The 19,168-nt window shown below is 35.9% G+C and overlaps 1 protein-coding gene across 2 annotated transcripts; it reads left to right on the top strand.

Moving 5' to 3' along the window:
• Positions 1-2,197: 2,197 nt before the first annotated feature.
• On the top strand, positions 2,198-18,376 carry LOC124158623 (zinc finger protein 37-like). 2 transcript variants are annotated; one of them, XM_046533801.1, is made up of 5 exons: positions 2,198-2,620; positions 7,144-7,305; positions 10,732-10,959; positions 11,591-11,659; positions 15,757-18,376. In XM_046533801.1, exons 1-5 carry the CDS (start codon positions 2,543-2,545, stop codon positions 16,633-16,635), a joined length of 1,416 nt encoding a protein of 471 aa, XP_046389757.1. In that variant the 5' UTR covers positions 2,198-2,542; the 3' UTR covers positions 16,636-18,376. The 2 variants fall into 2 exon arrangements, with proteins under 2 accessions (XP_046389757.1, XP_046389756.1); XM_046533800.1 differs by having other exon boundaries at positions 2,528-2,903.
• Positions 18,377-19,168: the final 792 nt, after the last annotated feature.

The following is a 19,168-nucleotide window of genomic DNA, read 5'->3' as shown; positions in this document are numbered from 1 at the left end:
GTTTTTTTTTCCTTAAACAGTGATTAGCCAATAATCTCGAATTGATCCCTTGCATTTCTCCCCTGCAACCAGTGTTAGATTGACCTAGTGTTAGAGGGTATATATCAATGTGATTCGGAAGAAGTATCAGAAAATCCTCAATTTCAAGATTTTGGAAGTATAGATGAGAAAAATCAACCAGATTTAGAGAAAAATTTATTCAAACACCCAATTATCAATGCTATTTTATTCTGATGGTCAGTTGATTACATTTTTCCTAATTCTATGTCATACAATTTATCATGGTTTGTAATTTACAGAGTGGAAATTACTATTTTTTGGCCCATAATTTATGACTTCATCGAATTTTCATTGCCTTTTTTTCATTTCCTTTTCTTTTACTACCTGCATTTTGTTTTCATCCTGCATTTGAGAATTGCATTCTGATATGGAATTCATCGGCTTCAATGGTGGTGTTGATTTACTTATTATTCCTATGGAAAAATATAATTTTTCTGGGCTTTCGTATAAATACCCCTTTCAAAATTCTCTGAACATTAACTCTTTTACTTTTAGGACAAGTGAGAGATTGTCCACACTATTTCGCTTGAGCTTGAAGAGCAAGAAAAAGATAAAGGAAGGCATGGCACATATTGTGGCATTTTTTTTAGTACATACCAGAATTTTACCCTTCTTCGACTTATAGCCTATGCAGAATCTTGGTCTCAGGATTTAGTAACAGGACTTCAGCTTAGGGCATGAGCTAAGGACATTTGAGCAGGCAAAAGCAAAAGAGCCTTCTGACTAAAGGAGCCAGAGACTAAAAATGCCGGAACTGAAAATCCAGAACCCATATCACAACCACCATCCGACCTACCTACCACCATTTAAACCCCTTAATAGCAGTCCTGCAGGTGGATACATCGGTTTTGGCCAGGGGCATGAGGCCATAAGATTCCATGACAGAAATCAAAATTAGATTTTTTTATGATGGAAAATAAATGGCTATTACTTTGGATTTTTACTATACATGTATAACGTAATTTTTAAAGGACAATATGGAATGCTTCAACTCTTTAATTACACATTCATCAAATGGAACAATACTTTTTTTACACAAAATGGTCCTGGTATTTAATGGAGAATATTATGTTCATTGTCCAATACCGAAGATATTTTCCCAGAGGAAACACATCAAAACTTAATAGCCCAATGGTGATGATTTTCCTAATTCAAAAATATCAGTCACCAAATGCCACATTTTGGGCAGCTGCCACCAACTCACGATGAATTTCCGTAGCACAGGATACTGCGTGCAGACTAAGTAAGCAGAGGTGCTTCCCTCTGAATGGATCTCAGCTCCCTGATTGATTCCGGCATCAGCCACCAAAGGAGATGCTGGAATCAGATTGACAACCGATGGTGATGCTTCAGCATCACTTTAACTTAGCCAGGTGTAGAAAAATCATGAAACCAGCCTTGATTGCTATAAAGATTGACTGAGAACTGAACGCACCTACTTTAAATGACAATAACCTAAATTCTTTTAACTTAGCATCAAAATAAGTGAAGTGTGGCATTTGTTCCTTTTAAGTCTCCAATTGAAACTCAATCTGGTTGCTGGTAGAGTAAACTTCTTCGATATTTTCATTGCACCAAGGTATGGAAAGTATAATTCTCTAGAGTGGTATAAGAATAATGAGAAGTGTAGGTTTTCTTGGACTCATGCATGCTATTTGGAGAAAGAATTTTGTAAGGCTTATTGATATGTTTGAGTCATATTCCGTAAAATACAAATGCCAAATTAAGACAAAATTTCATAGAATGAAACGGTGGAGGTAATAGGTTCACTCAACCCTTATCCTCCTCCCCTCTCTTTGCTATTGTACTGTGATCAAACAATGTATAATTTGCACCTAAGGCATTATAAATCATGTTCATCTTTCGGAAGCAACATATTACTTTTTATTTAGAACTATTGTAACTATTTAGCTCGTTTCCTGTGAATTCATTTATTGGAAAATATTTGCTTTTTTCTACGTTTTTTATTAAAAATTAACTACCATACATTAATAACTTGGCTTCCGTAACTTGGCTTAACATAAATAACTAACCGTGGCTTCACAAAATAAAACACGCTAAGTGAACAACAAATAATTACAAATGTTTATCTAAGGTGCCCTTATTATTTGTGAAGTTAGGCAACTGGCATTTCATTTCTAATGGTGCAAACGTAAACAAAATGTAATTAACTAAATTTCAAGCACTCAAGGTGCACATGATGCACCTCCCTCGTAGCGCTCATTAGACGTCTTATTACTTGATTATAATAATGGCTGATTCAGAAGTTGTCGAATCAATAGCGATAAATAATTAATTAGAATTTAAAAAGCTGCACAGAAACTGTCATTTTCGATGCTAAAAAGTCGAAGAACCAACGCGCCGATCGATGTTATGGATGATATTGTCATAACAAATTCGCATTTATATCAAGGAGCAGGCGTGTGAAATTAGCTTCGTCTTTGTATTGGTTTATACTTGGTTTATACTGTGAGCTTATGCAATGTTAGTTGCTGGAAGTGAAGTGGTTTTTGTTTTCCGGTCGATCTCATCTATTGCTAACTTGGAGGGAAGTGTGAAGGTGAAGTTGTATAGTGTGTGAAGTTGGCTAGGTGACGGAATATGGATTAAAGTGTAGTTATTATTGTCCACTCAACATTTTCATCGTATTTAATTTTGTGCCGAGTTTTGCCTTACACTTACAAGTTTGTCACCGCTGTTATTTCAAAATGGATCTGAAAAATAGTGCTAGATTATGTAGGCTTTGCCTCTGCATCAGCAGGCAATTTATAGATGTGATGGAAGAAAACGGTGATCTGGGGTTCGTCGTGGCGAAAACCATAGAAGATTTACTTCAATTTAAAGTGAGCCTATAAATCTTCTATTCTTCATCTCCATTGCTCATTCAATAAATCTCTAGATTGCATGCTGTTGAGACCATTTAATTTCATGCCATTTTTCGTTATTATTTTTATTTGCATGCATGTACAATCGTGTATGGGCTTAAAGCCGGTATTGGCTTTGTCCAGTTCGAGTGTTTTGAGCTTAGCGGCTGGTGCATGGATGGAGTAGGTGAAAAATAAGTTTTCCTTGCAGTATGATAATGATAGAGATTTTATTGTCTCTAAGCCTTCACAGCAATAGACAAAGTCAAGCTTAAATCTAAAGTTTAAAATATTTACAAAGATTATACGGAGTATAATTGTAATATATCATTATTAATAAGAAAGGTGGCTATATTAAAGTTGAACTAAAAACAGCTGTTATTTACTAGTATACAAAATTAAATACAATTTCCATGAAAAATTGGCTGTGTTAATAGCAATCAAGCAACCTTATTATTGAAACTATGTTATGCGAAGTAAATTTATTAACTAAATTGGATATACACTAGGATCAAGAGCAAAAAAGTAACAACTCATACACTATGATATTTTTCATGGACACAAACCTAATTTTTTTATCAAACTTTTTTCAAACTTATCTTAAGGGATATTAATTATATTACGAAGTAATTTATTGTAAATGCTCATCCCAATGCTCTTATAACTATTTAGTGACATTCTTATATTAGACAATTTATACATCTACAATTCCAAAGTACAATTCATCTTATTTGATATTTGCGTATTTGATCTCAAGTTTACTAAAGACTTGCTTGGACATCATAGGTATTAATAGGTAGTTACTGAATGAATTTCATTTCGAAAGTCTATGTTGGTCATTGTTCATGCTTAGGGTACCTATAATTATTAGTCCTGTAATTTGTCGAACATGATTACTATCGAAATTTGTGAGGTAGTGGCTGTTAGATATTTATTTACTATTGTGTTACTTACTCCGAAGTTGGTCTGGAATTAATTAAGGAAATTATCTTTATCCTGCATAAAAAATATGATTTTTTTAAGCGATCAAAAACTTTTGAAGTGGTTTATGTATTGTCAAGAGCTCGAGCTCAGGTGAGCCTCAACTCTATGAACTGGCCTCTGAGTCAACAATTTTTTACTGGAAAGGTTTCAAATTTTTTTACTCATGGTTAGAATATGGCATATCTCATAGAGATGATTGTTACTTTATTGCATTCTACCAGTGAGAGTTACCTGACTAAATCATTGATAAAAGTTCTTCTTCCAATTATCATCAATAGTAAAAAAATCCTGGTTATGTGTTGTGTTCCCCTCAGTTCTCTCGGCAGTAAATATTTTGACTCCTGTAATAAAAGTTACTCAACTATTTCACCTCATCAACCTATGGTTTCCATAGTTAGGTTTGGCCTTTCTCTCCTACTGTATACTAGTATTTAAAGTTTTCTTGATGGCACAACTGGCCATGCCTGGCCATCCTTACCAGAGCCTTATGTAGATATCTCTGTATTGGCTATGGCTGCTTTGTCATGTGCGAATAATGTAATACTAATTTTTCTCATTAATTTTTTTTTCTCCTGAAGCCTACCTTTAATTTTGCTGTTGTATTTTTTTTATTTCTTTAAAATTGAAGAGGACAGGGCATACTTTTGTCCCACTAAAAGTAACTGACCAGTTGTGACCAATGATTGTGCAGAGAGAGAGAGGGGTGAAACTAATACAAGATTTTAAATCAGTCTCATAGAAGGAAGAGAGCTTTCAAAATTTATTACTAAGATGTGATTTTCCATTGTAGCACAACCCCTAACGTGTGCAAAGACACTTTAATTGCCAAATATGGTGCGTCAGTAAAATATTAGAAATACACTGAAAATGTATTTTATTTTGGTCGATATGTACTGAAATTCATGGACAGAGTGAAAATAAATTGATCACTTGGATTAGAAATATTGTGATGGAAATTAAAATCTTTTTAACGTAAGCACATTTCTTCAGAGGCTAGATCTTGCCATTGGGAGCATATTCTTTGCCGAGGGAGGGGAGGGGGTGGAGGGGAAGTCTCTGGTAAGTGGTGTGGGCCATAACTCAGCGGCGCTGCGGTTCGGGGTGGCGCCCTGGGGGATGGATTGCATTACGACGGACGATATCTCCTAAACACTTAGAGATAGGTCAAAACAAACAGATAATCGGCTACTTGGCAGGTTTTTTTTTCAGTCTATTAACAGCTTTTCCAAATGATAGGGGGCACTTGTAGCTGCCAATTGGAGATATGGTGTTATTTGTTGACCCTGATGGGTTAAGTTTAAGTTTGTTGCGATGCTTCCTCACTCTTTCTTGGACACGTTTACGTCTTTCAAGCAATAATTTGTTGTCATCTTTTTCTTTTATTTTGTTCAGTTCTCTTCTCTGCTTGTCACGCTGCCTCTCATTTAAAAGATGCTGCTGGTATTTATCTTTTGTCAGCTTTAAGCTGTTCACGATACGCTTTCATCAAAATTGTCTTTTCAATTGGTGGCATTTTCTGTAAACAGATGTTGATCATAGTAGAAAAAAATGGGTATAAAATAAACCCGTTTTCTTTTTCCAGGTTTAAATACACACCTTAGTATAAAAATAAGTTATTAGTAAAATAAAAGACAAAATTCAGTTTTACCAAAGTTTGTAACACCCGTTACCACATTTTCACCAACTAAATTTTAATATTCTTAAATTTGTTATAGGTATTAATGTTCCACTATAACACAACTTCACTCTTCCAAAAAATAAAAAATCCTAATGTTTTAGTTTAATTGTGAGATAAACTTTTCTATGTTTTTAGTAACGGGTGTTACAGACAAATACACTAAACAAAAACATCAATTTCAGCTAATGGTCATAAGAAATAACCTTAAATTAGGATGTGGAAGCAAAGTAGACTTCACTGGCAATCCATTCACTCATAACAACAATCACTAACTGATGTTAAAACAGTGAAAAGGTATTGTTAACCTGACCATCATTATTGCTCAACAAAGACAGTGTTGTTCAGTGCTAAAAGAAGCAATAAAATCTTAGAAAAAAAAACAAATTGTTTTAAAAAATATCCATTTTTATGAAAGTTTATGTAATTCTCAAACATTATTCATAATGTGTGATATTAAGTAGAACTAATAATTTTTCACCCTTAGGGTCACTTTAATATGGAATGCATGTATCCCCAATGAGTGTAATTTTGATTTTTTCCAATTTCAATCTTTAGAATTTTCGTAGAACGGTGTGGAGTTTTTTGTTATTAGATAGAGGGTATTCTTTTGAACGACTTAGTGGCCTGTGTTACCACACCTGCAGGTTTATTTAATTAAGGAGACTGGTGGGGAAATATTAACCCTTAGCTGCCAACTTTTAATCCAAGCAATTCACCCAGCTGTAACATTAGAATTCCTGGCATTTAAAAATTTTGTAGAAGCAAGATCAACTCTTTGTATCTGATTACACAGCACATTTTCAGATAAAAACTACTTTTTTTTAAGGAGTTAAAAAAAATTCCATGAAGTTCATTGCTCAAAAATTGCTGTCATGGGTGCTGAAGATTCCGATGGCTCTTAAAAGTGGGAAAAAATATTGGTTACTTACTGTCAATATGATAGAGCTGTTAATTATGTTCTTAAAAATGCCAACATTTGGATATGCCTCTAGAATGTTTCTTCACTTGACATTGTGAAATTTGAAACGTATTGTTAAACTTATCCCATATAAAATCGTGTAGACCTTAAAGATGTTCATGAAACTCTCCCTTTTGATGAAAACACACAGCTGTAGGACCATTTTACTTTCATGGGCCAGTGAGAGAACTTTTGGCCGAGAACAGAAACAATTGGCAAGAGATAACTTTATCTCTTGCCAATTGTTTGAATACACTTTGTATACAACCTTACTTAAATCAAAGTGGTATGTGACTTGTAATGCAGGTTAAGGTAAAATTTGTCCTTATAGTGTTCGAATGCCCTAAGCTGGGTTCGTACCTCGTGCTTAATACATAATTTTCTTTCACTGGAAATTTATTTGCATGAGGCAAAGGTACATTGCATGATTGGGTTATTGTTGACTCAAAGTGGAATATTTCTGGTTTCTACCATGGTAATTGACACTTTGACTTGTAGAAGCCCTTATTTTCTTTTTAATCTGTGATTAATTAGTGTGCAATTATATTCATATCTTTGTATGCCACTAGAATTTTAATTCTGTAAATTTGAAATTCCAGGTGCGGAAGGTTGGAAATTACCCCTGGCTAGCATGTTCCACTTGTCTGGAAAAGCTTATCGATTTTAAACTCTTTAAAAGCCGATGCATTGATTCTAACATAACATTTGAAAAAAGGTTTTGCCAAGGTACCATAGAGGATGCATCAGAAAATATTCTAGAGGTATGTCAGTTTTTTTATACCTCAAAGTGACAATTTGTTTTTCAATGGTGTTATTATTATTATTCTTTATTGATCCTGGGAAATGTTTTTATGTGTTTGACAAAGGTCAGTTGGGAAGACCTGTAGTTTTATAACTTGGACAGAGTGGTCAGAGAAGTAATTATCAATCACTGATTCTTCCAAACAAGGGTAACTAGTAAATATACGATGGCTGTCCAGGAGGTAACAGACCTTTTGACATGGCACGGCAATGAGTGGGACTAGTGCCACTATCTCGGCGTCAGAGGGTTCCTACACTTTGTACGCAACCAGCTGGGGTATCTTGTGCATCGTGTCTATCGTACCTTGCATACAGTGGAGGGTTTAAATGAGCACTGCAATTGAAAATCCTGCTAGTAGTCGAGTGTTAGCTGTCTATACGTTTTTTTTTGTGAAAAATTGCAAACCAATTGAAATTTATCGCCAGATTTGCAAAGTGAACAGTCAAGGAATAATCACTAGGAAAATTAACACGCGTGACACAAAACAAACACTGGGGAAAACTCAGCAAGGAAGTTTTGTTTCTCCACGGCAATGCTCATCCACACATGGTCAATCGAACCCAGGCACTCTGGGATGGTTTTGGATGGGAAGTTTTCAATAACCCGCCGTACAGCCCGGATTCGGTGCCGAGGGACTACAGGGACTGCCACCTGTTCCCAGCAACAGTGGCGCCGACTCCATGGGGCCTGAGGGGGCCCGAGCCCCCTCAAAGATTCGTTTGGGGGGGCGGAGCCCCCTCAATAATTCAAGAAAATAATTAAGTTATATTATGCTTTGTGAAATCACAAAAATATATATTCGTAATTTTTTTCCCATGTTTGACGATAGTTACCTTTTAAAATAAATTCAAAAATGTGTTAAAACATATAATTATAAGGTTAAGCAGGTTAACTGAATCAGGTGGTGTGAATCATGACAGCTTTTCGGCGCTGCGACACACTTTGAATTTAACCTCTTCCCGGGGAAAAACCTCCGATATGGGCCCCCCCAATATTTTTTATAAGTCGGCGCCCCTGCCCAGCAATGAAAATGTGGCTTGGTACGCAGCGATTTGACTCTGACGCTGAGCTGCATGCTGGTGCACCTAAACCAGTGGTTGAACTCGCAGGCGGCAGATTTCTACATAGGGGGTATCGAAAAGCTTGACCCACGTAATGATAAATGCCTTAATTTAAATGGCGATTATGGATTAAAATAGCTTAATTCAAAATGTATATGATAAAAATTGTTATTTTCGCTTTGTTTATTTTTTATTTCAAAACCTCTGTTACTTTCTGCACAGCCCTCATATTATCTATGGTGTACTTGAGCTAGCCGTAAGATTGCTAAGACATAAGTGTGGCAGTTGTGTGTTGAGGAGATCGTCAAAATTCGAATCAACATTCAAGTCCCCACTTACTACTAGAGTTCTTGTACCCTTTCTCAACAACAACATGATAATGCCTGCATTAAAACCTTTTGAAAAACCTCCATTGGGAGATCTGTGAACAGAGGCGACAGGAACCTTGATATCATGGAAAAACACTTCTATTGCACAACATCCAAAACTGAGTTCAGAGCAAAACTTCTCAATGCTTATGATATTAGATTTTGAGGTCTAATGCTTTATTTTACATATTTCCACTCACCTCCACCTTTGGAGAACTCCCTGTAAAAACTACTGGACGAGTGATATCCCGAAAAACCTACTCTTCCAATTTCATTTAAGTATATGAAGTCTGTGCTCGGAAGCACGGATAACATAAGGTTCTTAAGAATTCACAAATGGTTTGAACACATACATTTTTGCTTTAAGGCTCTGTACATTTATATGCATAATTATTAATTTAATAATGTTAGTGGAACATCTTGTTGAGTCTCATGCATTGAAATCAAATGCTAATGGTTTATATTGCTTGTTTACTGCTAGTATTGTTTTGGTACTGAAGAATGCTAGGTTTTGGAATAATAAAGTTTATTCTGTTTAAAAAAAGTTTTGCTGCTTCTTTGATAATTGAAACTGTATTGGATAGATCCACATGGTATGGACATTTGCCGGAGTAGCAGTCAAAAATCGACTGTTGGCAGAGTTCTAAAATATAAATAAATATGCAAGTATCCCTTGCTTAACATGTATTTGCTTAACTCAGTTTTTGCTGTAACATGACTGAGTCTCAATATTCTTCTCCATTTGTTTAGGAAATCTTCCTGCTTTTCCTCAACTGAGGAACTTGCCTTAACTTATATGTCACCTCTTTAGAAGCATTAGAAAAGCAAAATAGATCACAATTCAATTTGTTTAGGAAGTAATTAGCTCTGCAAATGATAATAATCTCTTGAAATTTTGATCACTGTGCCATATCAACTGTATTTATGTCCATTGATGTAAAATAGCCCCAGAAAAATCTGTCTAAGGTGTATAAAGTGTAAGTTATACTGCCTGAAATGCAGCTTTCACCTTACACGAAATTTGCTTAATACGACACTTTTCAGGAATATACCTGAAGTGTTAAGTGAGGGATACTTGTACACATAATATTGAGATTTTTCAATTTTTACCAGTTACAAATATTCTTTTAAGCTATGAAAGGAGTTGGGAAAAGGGATGCATGTATCCCTTTAAACCATATACTGTGTACATATGTATTAGGTTTGAGTTAGAATTTATGCCTTGTCTCAACTGTTAATGAGAGCCTTATGGATAGCACCATTTATATACTCTGGCCCAAAATTTGATAATATGTAATAGCTGTATCATTACAATAAAAACTATTGTAATGATACAGCTTAGCAGTGTTGGCCCAATGATCAAAAACTAGACAAACTCTTACCTAATTGTTTCACTGTAGTAGTAGCTCGTGCCTCCCCACAAGATTTGATATCAATAGATTCTCCCTTCCCAAACCTTCCAAGCCTATTGTATCCCTGGTGAGTTGTCTAAATATGCATTTAAAGATCCATTTTTTCCTTCTTAAACCTTTTGAGTCCATCCTAACCCTGGGAAGTTGCTGTGTTCAACTTGGCAAGACCCTCACCCTAAATTCTTCCTTTAATCTATCCCCTTCTGATGTTACCTGGTACATAATAAAGTCTCTGACTTGTACACCCAGCCTCTGAAGAATTGCCGTGCTAAGTTGGAGGACATTGATCCAGTTGTGGCACTATGATCCATTTGTCTTCTCTTCTTGGGAAAGTGATATGGATGAAGGTTAATTTAATTACGTTGTCATTCAGTTGATGATAGGAAGGAAATCCAAAGCTAGCAATTGTGACCTCCAAGGTTGACCATTAACAAAGAGGATTTGTGTATATAGTCCTTAATAATAAGGGTTGGAGAGAGTGAAGTGTATCAGCTAGTAGTGAAGTATTTAAAATTTGTGGTCATTCATATGTTTTGTATTTCAGATGCCAAATGCTGATGAGATTACTGAGGGAGGTGATGGATCGAATGAAGAAGGAGCTGATGTGAGTAAAATGTGCCAGGCACTGACAGGAGTAAAAGCTGTAACTTCTGATTGGCACGATTATGATGAAGGAAATCCCAATGTGATATTGTATCCTTGCAAGAGAGAATTCCAAGACTCCAGTGAAGGAAACTTAGAAGACCAGGAAGAAGGGATTGACATTGAAGAAGTGAGTTCATGTTATGCTTAACATTGCCTGTCTCTGATTCATTCATATGGAAACTATAGAAATGAATATCTCGGCAGGAATGTAGCTAATTTATATTTATTACATTCTATTAAATGCAGCTCAGGCCACCAATTATTTCCAAGCTCACGGAGGCATAATGCTGCTAGAGGATTTTCTTCATGGCTCTTTTAGGCAATGTCCTCAGCTTAGTTAAAATTGCATTTAATTTTATTTCATGGATTTAGATACTAGTGTTATCAAAGTCAAATATTTGATCCCACATTCAGTGTGATATTTTAACCTGTTGGATTCCTCATGAATTAGTGCACCACCCTGCTTTAGTATATATATTTCCATTTCAGAAGTAGAATTACTTCTTCTTCTTTGAATTTGGAGTAGTGAATTTGAATACCATATTTCTCCAAATTTAGTCCCTCTCTGAATATAGTCCCCCCCCCCCCCCCCCCCTAATTTTGAGGCTTCAGTTTCGGGAAAAGTTAAAAAAATGCGTTTGAATATTGTCCCCCCCTTTACTTTTACCACGGACATTTTTGGAAAAAAAGGGGGCACTATATTCAGACATATACAGTATTTAGATGTGATTTTATTTTACTATTATTTGCTTTTTCAGGGACAGAGGTTGGACATAAAGGAGGAACCTCAAGAATTTCGAGTGGATGAATCATCATATCCACCTGAGGTATGCTCAAGTTAGCTCGGTCAATTTTTATTAATCATGTGACGCCTTAGAATTTTTGAATACATATTAAATTTGTTTGGTTGAAGCCAAGTTGAGCATGTTTATTGAATCTGAACTCCTGGTGTCACTCATGATCATTGTTCTGAGTCCATCATCGGCATGCCATGTGCTATCCACTGTATGTAATAGCTGCCACTGCTTCTTAACACATTCAGCCCCATGGATGTGAATGTGCATCTGGGTGGCATCACCAATACACTGAGGGACGCACAGGATTCACGTCTCTGATAGACTGAATTAAACTGGCAGAGAAGCACATCCAATTTTCATGACTGTTTGCAAAAAATGTTTTGTGTGGCGTGTGCAAAATGATATTAAATGGAAATGAAGTCAGACATGTCAAATATTTATAAGGTCTCGTTCACCTTAATAAGTTAGAGTAGCAATTGGCTGTACATGAGTATTAACTCAAACGTCTAGTTCACGGTGTGAAAGTAGGTTACACCAGTACACCACTACAACAGTTAATCAGTTTTAACTGAACTACTCTAAAAATATGCCAGTTTTACTAGCATAGAGTTACAAGGGTTGGCACTGGTTACCAGTATTTGGAGCTTGTATGAACACAAGTCAGTGGGGACTGGGATTTGAGAATCAAAATGGAGGTGGTTTAAATAGACATACGAGTGTGATGCGCCCGCTCTTTTCAATGCAGGTCCACAGAGGGATAGGCGTTTCTAATTTCAAAAATGTAGAAAAAAAGGCAGGGTCTTATGCACAAATTTAATTGTAATGTTCATGTACAAATTGAGATCAGTGGACCTCTGTAAACACAACATTGGAAGTAATTACACTATCCTCTGTTAAACGCACATGATGACTCATACTTACGTATCAACAAGAGACTTGAATGTGGAATCAGCCGCATTTTGATAAAAGTTATTTAAAGAATGCGAGGTATTGTTGCAAATGAACAAATGTATCAGGTTGTGCGCCACTAATGTCAGGGATATTTACCGGTTTTTGTTTTTTTTTTATTATTTAAAAACCAATTTTAGGAAACAATAGCAATATTTAGGAAGTACGATATGCCGTCGCATGCTCTCTGATAAATTTTGTGCATTTTGGTACCTCATTTGTAGAGTTTGGTTGCGTATAAGTTGAGAAAAAGGTATCTATACTGTAGAAATAATATAGAAGATGGAAGAGAGGAAACGACAGAAGTGTGGTGTGAATGAATTATTCTAAACGAAAACTCAAACTCACATCTTAAATTATTGGACCAGTGTCTTAAATATGTAGTGGTATTATAGGAATACTGGTTTAGTTTAAATATGCATGCATGTTTTGGAGAGTACCTTTGCTCAACCATGTCTCATTTACTTTATTAGGTATGGATTTGGGGGTGAAATTATTGTTTTTTATGTAGTTATTTTCTCATGAAATGATATTTTGCATTGGCTGAAATACACTCATCCAGTAAGAAGCTCTAATTCTGTTTCAATTTCACAAGATTTAGAAAGAAAAGAAAAAGCCAGTGTTGATTTAATGCATCAGGTGATATTCATGCAAGTTTAACAATTCTTAGACAACTTAAACTGGATGTTTTTCATGATGGTACTTACTTGAATGAGATTGATCAGTGTGTGCAATCCTCAATGGAGGTGTGTATATTTTTGCGGTAGAAGCTTGTAATGATTCACAATAAATGTTATTATTAAGATATTGTGCCTCAGCTGACTGGCTATAACAACAGTTTTCACACATTTTTAAGATCAGTACAAGTTAAGAATGCACTTTGCCCCTATCTTTATTTTAATGAGGCCTCCTTTTATTATCTTTTTTCAATATCATATGTTGGGCATTGAAAATAATATTATTGATAATTGTCTTCAACTTCCTTTTTCAATCTGTGTTCACAGGCTCCTGTGGACCCAATTTGTTTTATTTAGTTTTCTTGACTATCCATCATATGTCGCCAGCATCCTTACCATGGTAAATCAGGAGCTGTGTGAATACAAGCTTGTTAGTGTGGCCGTGGTAACTCCCTTTCGAACCCGAGTAATGTGAACTCTATGAAACTAAGCTGTATGAAAAGGAAGGAAATGGATGAACATTCAAACATTTCCTTAAGGGAATCAAATTTTGGCTCCTCATTTGTTTTTTGCTGATTGGGAACTTCAGTTATTCAGGGCATTTTGGTTATTGATGCATGCTTCATGGTATCCTTAGCCGAACAGTAGGGTATGGTGGCATATTTTTTTATATTTCTTGTGTTATTTTATTTTTTTTGTAGAAAGGAAAATACTCAGATAGCCGTATAATTCTCCCATGGTTCGTCCACCTTGCAAGTCAAATTATTTTCACTGTGTTGGTGTGCGGGAAGGGGGAGAAATTCACCGCAGGGACCAAACACCAGCCTCTCAACCGGAAAGCCCAAAACTCACACACATTCACTCACAACAAACATACACAACAAGATCTTTTGTGGCGCTGCACGGACCTCCACGAAGGATTCTCGCTCCACAAAAAAACCGGGAATCTTCTCAGGATAGGCCTGCTAGGAATAGCCAGTGATTTGCAGAAACACAAGCGCTCAATGAGCAGTCACTCATACATTCACTCACCTAGAGATGGCTTCAATCTTCCGGGAGAAAAAAAAATTGAGCATTTTCCTTTCTACAGTTCTGAGGCTGTAGAAGCTCAACCCCCAGTTTTGCATTCATTTTTTGGTGTCAACCTTTTAAAATATGTATGTAATTGGGTATCGAATTAATATGATATTTACCGTTTTACTATTGGTATTCAGGAAATTTAAAAAATTCAGACTGGAAATCAGGGAAAATTTCTATGCAAATGAAAATATGTATATTCTTCTTAAAAGAAAAAAAACTTCTATGAATGAGGAGAATGAAAATTGAAAGGTGTTATGAATCCTGAGGTAGTTTTGACTACAATGATGGTTGTTATACATAATTGATTTCTGCTCTATGTACTTCTGGATTTGTGGTGGAAACTCCCCAAATAGCACAAAGTAAGAGAGTTATCGGTTTCTTATGGTTTTCTTACAGAAAAAATTGATAAGATCTTTATCCTAAGCTAAGGGGGTTATATAAGGTAAGGGTAAGATTTTAGGGAAGAATAGGTAAGGAATGCCATCAAATATCCTCAGGCAACGAAAGTCGCTTCAGTTGGAGCACCAAAGGGGGTTGAACAGCATACTACACATGATACGCGGCTCATCCCGACATGAATAAATAGCCTACCGGTGAAATTCAGCGAGTCTTTATAAGAGATTAACAACTGATAACAGATTTTCCCGTAAATAGAAAAAAATTAACTTCTGCAAGTGACCGGCTGGTGAAGATATAAAGTATTATACAAGTGCTTTGTCCTTGTGGCGGAAAGAAAAAAAAATAACAACAGGGAGAACCGAACATAAGACCTACGCATCCGTAGCTCTGTACGCTTACTACTACTCCACAGCAACTGTTAACTGTGAGAGGTGCAGTTACCACTTTAAAATCCAATTATGTGGAAAAACTTGGCTGGTAGGTGCATGAGAAACTGAAATTAGGTATTCAAGGTCCACACAATATAACATTTATGAAATTTAATTTATGGCCTGATAACCCAAAGAATACAATATGTATGTTAGAGATTCCTTCCGGCATTTTTATATTATTTTACGTCGCTATTCTTGTGAAATTATGTGTTTTTCTCACGACCGTCATTTCGCCATCAGTTCATAAATATGTGAATGATTTTCAAATTATGGCCATATGACGTTATTTCTACTCATATTGTAGTAGTGCCAAGAATGGAAAAATTATTCTTATACATAAATCCCTTAATGAATACTCTAAGAATGATGGAATAAAAACAACATCTACGGAAGTGCTGAAAGTTTGGCATCCATTTTTTCATTACTCTGGATGTTTGTCGGCCTGGGTGTAAGAAACCCATAACAAGCTTACTTGATAAGCGCCTCCCTCATTTCTTCCTTTCACCTTATCTCAATGACTTACAATGTGCTAGTTGGGTCATCTTATCTTTTGCTTTCATTCACTCATTGTTACAAAATTTATTTTTTGCAGGTTCCTGGAATGTCTTCATTTGATCCTGTTACTGGTGCAACTTGTTCGAATCGGCCAGTTCAGCGTGAATCGACTGAAAGGGAGTCAGTGTCTCGTGTTAAAGTGCGCCAACGCAAACGCAAACAGTCATTGGGGGGCATTGCAGGTGAGGACTCTGCTGTTGGTGAAGGGTTTTATTGTGTCTTCTGCAGTGCGGTGTTGAGTACGGAAAAGAATTTACGTGACCACATTGCAGAACATGAGGAAGGGAGGTTGAAACACCGGCAGACCCAACAGCAACTATCCAAAGAAAATACTGCTGGTAAAGTGGTTTTTATGAATCCAATCAATGCATCGGCAAAAGGCTGCGGTGGCCCAAGTAAAAGAAAGACTGGCGTCAATTCATTGCCTCTTTCGCTTGTTACGCCTCATTATGGTTATGACTCCTGCAAAAAGCGAGGCAGAAAGTGTTTAAAGGATTTCCGGTCACTTGCTGCTTTTGAGGCCCATAAGAGTAATAATTGCAAGTCTAAGTTTAAGTGTACTCGATGCAATAAATATTTTGGTACTCAATCCAGCTTGACAGGACATTTGAAGGCAACCAACGCAAGTAAGTCCTCCTGTAAAGCTTGTTCATTGTTTTTCAGTTACAGATGTGAGCTGAGAGCTCACAGAAGAGAGGTTCATACAAAGGTGTTTATGTGTAAAGATTGCCATTGTTCTTTTGATAGATATTATCACTTAAGGGAACATCTACTCACTCATTGTAAAGTGAAGCCATTGGTGTGTAAAGATTGCCAGCAAACTTTCATTGGTACTAGTGCATTGAGGAAGCATAGAACAGAAGCCCATAATGGTAGAGGTGATCAAACAAGCAAGGAATCAAGTGTTACTACTTGAAGTTAATTTGTATAGTTAGAAGTCTTTGGTGGTAAATCATCACTGTATGTCAGTTTCATCAGGCAATTTTGTTTATTGGCTGTGTAGTATGGCCAAATAAAGCTGTAAATTATCAGCTCCTATAGTTCAACTTGTGGTCTGCATTTATCTTTCGAAAACTGTTCTTGAAACTCACTTCATGATCCATGAAATAGTCATTTCAGTATAAACTTAAAATTTTTACTCGCCTCATCATGAATCAGTAGCCCCAAAAATTATCTATCTAGTCCCACCTATTATTGGCTATGTCTTTGATTATAGTTGGTGGGCTAAGCAAGTGATATTCACTTCTTTATCGTTGAAAGGAGGAGGTTGAAATATGGGATTGTGTTGAATGAAAAATCATTTTGTGTCCGTGTATAATTAGTTGGATTTGCATTCTGAGGAATGTTTCAAGACATAGGTGTCACGTTTGAATGCGAGTGATTTTAAACATTTTCATGGATGTTTTGTGTTTGGAAGGTAAGTCTGTATTTTCCATCAGTGCCATCAAGGATACAAGACAAAGTCTTTGGCTTCACCTGGTGGAGGTTATTGATCAAACATATAATGAAGGTACTTGGCTCTTTCCCATACTTTTTTTGTTATATCATGTCCATGGTTTTGACTCTCTCTCTCTCTTAATGGGGTACAAAGTATGGATTTTATTTCACAACGAGAGATGGGTAGAAAGTGGGGATCTAGGGTATCTGTTTTATGACTTTGACTGAAGTTGTTTTTTTGGCTTAGGGGTTTGAAAATATTGGGAGGAAAGGAAAAATGGAAAAGGAGAGGGAAAGACCTGAGGGATTTTCTATGACACCATCAAGATGATATTTAGATCTAAATGATAGATGGTGGCAGACGCATATTTGATTTTTGCATTGTTTTAAATTAGCAGGGCGAAATCACTACTTTCAACTGAAGCTAAAGACATTTTTATATGTGCATCCTACCCTGAATATTGTTTATATCCATTAACATAGGAGAATTATGTATATATCTATTCACCTAAATGTAGCGTCAATACTAGAAAGCTGTTGTACTCAATTTAAAAATCTGTGGAGGCTGTAAACATTGTATTTAAACTTAAATTATCTTATTTAACTTTCCCATAATTTTAAAAAACGCTCAATTAGTTTTATGTTTTGTTAATCTGTTCTTGCCACAAATTTGATGGTAGATTGTTTAGATTGAGTATGTCTGTGATAGCAACCATTTCCACTCCTTTAAGAATCAAAGGCACCTGTTGAGGTTATAGCAGGCCTTAAATCAAGTTTATAATTACTTGGACAATTAACACTTTTATTGCTATTTTGGAAGCAGAATGTAATGTTCTATTTCATAACTAAATTAAAAGGTGTAAATGTGAGGCTTGCAGGGAGGGTAAAATCATTTTCACTATTCAAATGGTGTGGCTATTGAAAAATGTGTTTGAGTTGCATGTTTGGAAAAAAACTTACTGAAGTGCTGTGAGAGTTTTATTTATTATTTGCCCACTGGGAGTATTCTGTGTCAAGTGTTAATAGAGTCCCTAGAACTTAAGAAAAATGTCATATACTCGTGAAATTATGTATGCTTTTTGTAAAAGGCTGTTGAAAAACGATCTATGTCATGTTCCTATGCTTTTTTTTTAATATCTGTAATTTGTAGAACTCAATGTACTCGTATGTATCTTCTGTAGTAAGTATTGGTCATTTATTAAACATCTTTTCACATTTTACATGATAATGCTGTTAAAGTAGTAGTGTTACGATTTTTATTTCTCCTGGTGAATTAATGTTAAAATTGTACTTTAATTGAGTAACACGCCTTGAAAATGGGAGACAAGTCATTTTCCGAAATGTCGGCCTACACAGCTAAGTTAACCTGGTTGAGAACCCGAGAAGAATTATTCAATGGTAGTTTTACCTCTGTGGCCCATTCAAGGGCATTAACCAAGTCTGCAGACTGTACTGTCTGTATTGTTGGTGGTAGGTGAAACTCAGTTTGTGAAAATGAGAATAATTAGTAACTTAGTGATATTTCACCGATGTTAATCGGCACCAAGGAGGTTATAAATATCTGGAGGTGCTGTATTCGAGTTTTAAGCGTGGCCACAATTCCGCCATCTTGGTTTGACCATTTTCGGACTTAGTCTCAAACAGTACGTATTTAATCAAGTATTCTATTCCTTATATCGCCTCTGATTTATAAAATAAAAATGCAACAATTACTTCTTGATTGTCGTCGGAGTTTTCCGATCGTTCGTCATACTACTGTGTACATTAAACTGTCCATGTAGTCATATCGTGGTGATAATATATCGTTGTGATCATTCTTTCACACTATTATTATGACCGGTCTGCTATTGTAAGCATTCCAATGACTTCAATCTTATTAATTACCTGCAGAAGTGCAGGGGAATTGATATTTTACACTTGCAAAATGTTATTTTCGGCTAAGCTAGTTGCACAGCAGAATCATGGTGATTGACAATAATTTTTCCTTGGGAAAAGATATTCGAAGGCATGTT

This window comes from Ischnura elegans, chromosome 5 (assembly GCF_921293095.1).
Source record: "Ischnura elegans chromosome 5, ioIscEleg1.1, whole genome shotgun sequence".
Lineage (NCBI taxonomy): Eukaryota > Metazoa > Arthropoda > Insecta > Odonata > Coenagrionidae > Ischnura > Ischnura elegans.
Note: the sequence above shows the minus strand (reverse complement) of the source record. Positions and strands in the feature narration are given on the sequence as shown.

Bases quoted from the DNA above. Each gene is read 5' to 3' on its own strand.
- LOC124158623 (XM_046533800.1), top strand. From the start codon at position 2,769: ATGGATCTGAAAAATAGTGCTAGATTATGTAGGCTTTGCCTCTGCATC. The intron at 7,306-10,731 runs GTATGTCAGTTT...TTTGTATTTCAG, and splicing joins CATCAGAAAATATTCTAGAG to ATGCCAAATGCTGATGAGAT. The intron at 11,660-15,756 runs GTATGCTCAAGT...TATTTTTTGCAG, and splicing joins AATCATCATATCCACCTGAG to GTTCCTGGAATGTCTTCATT.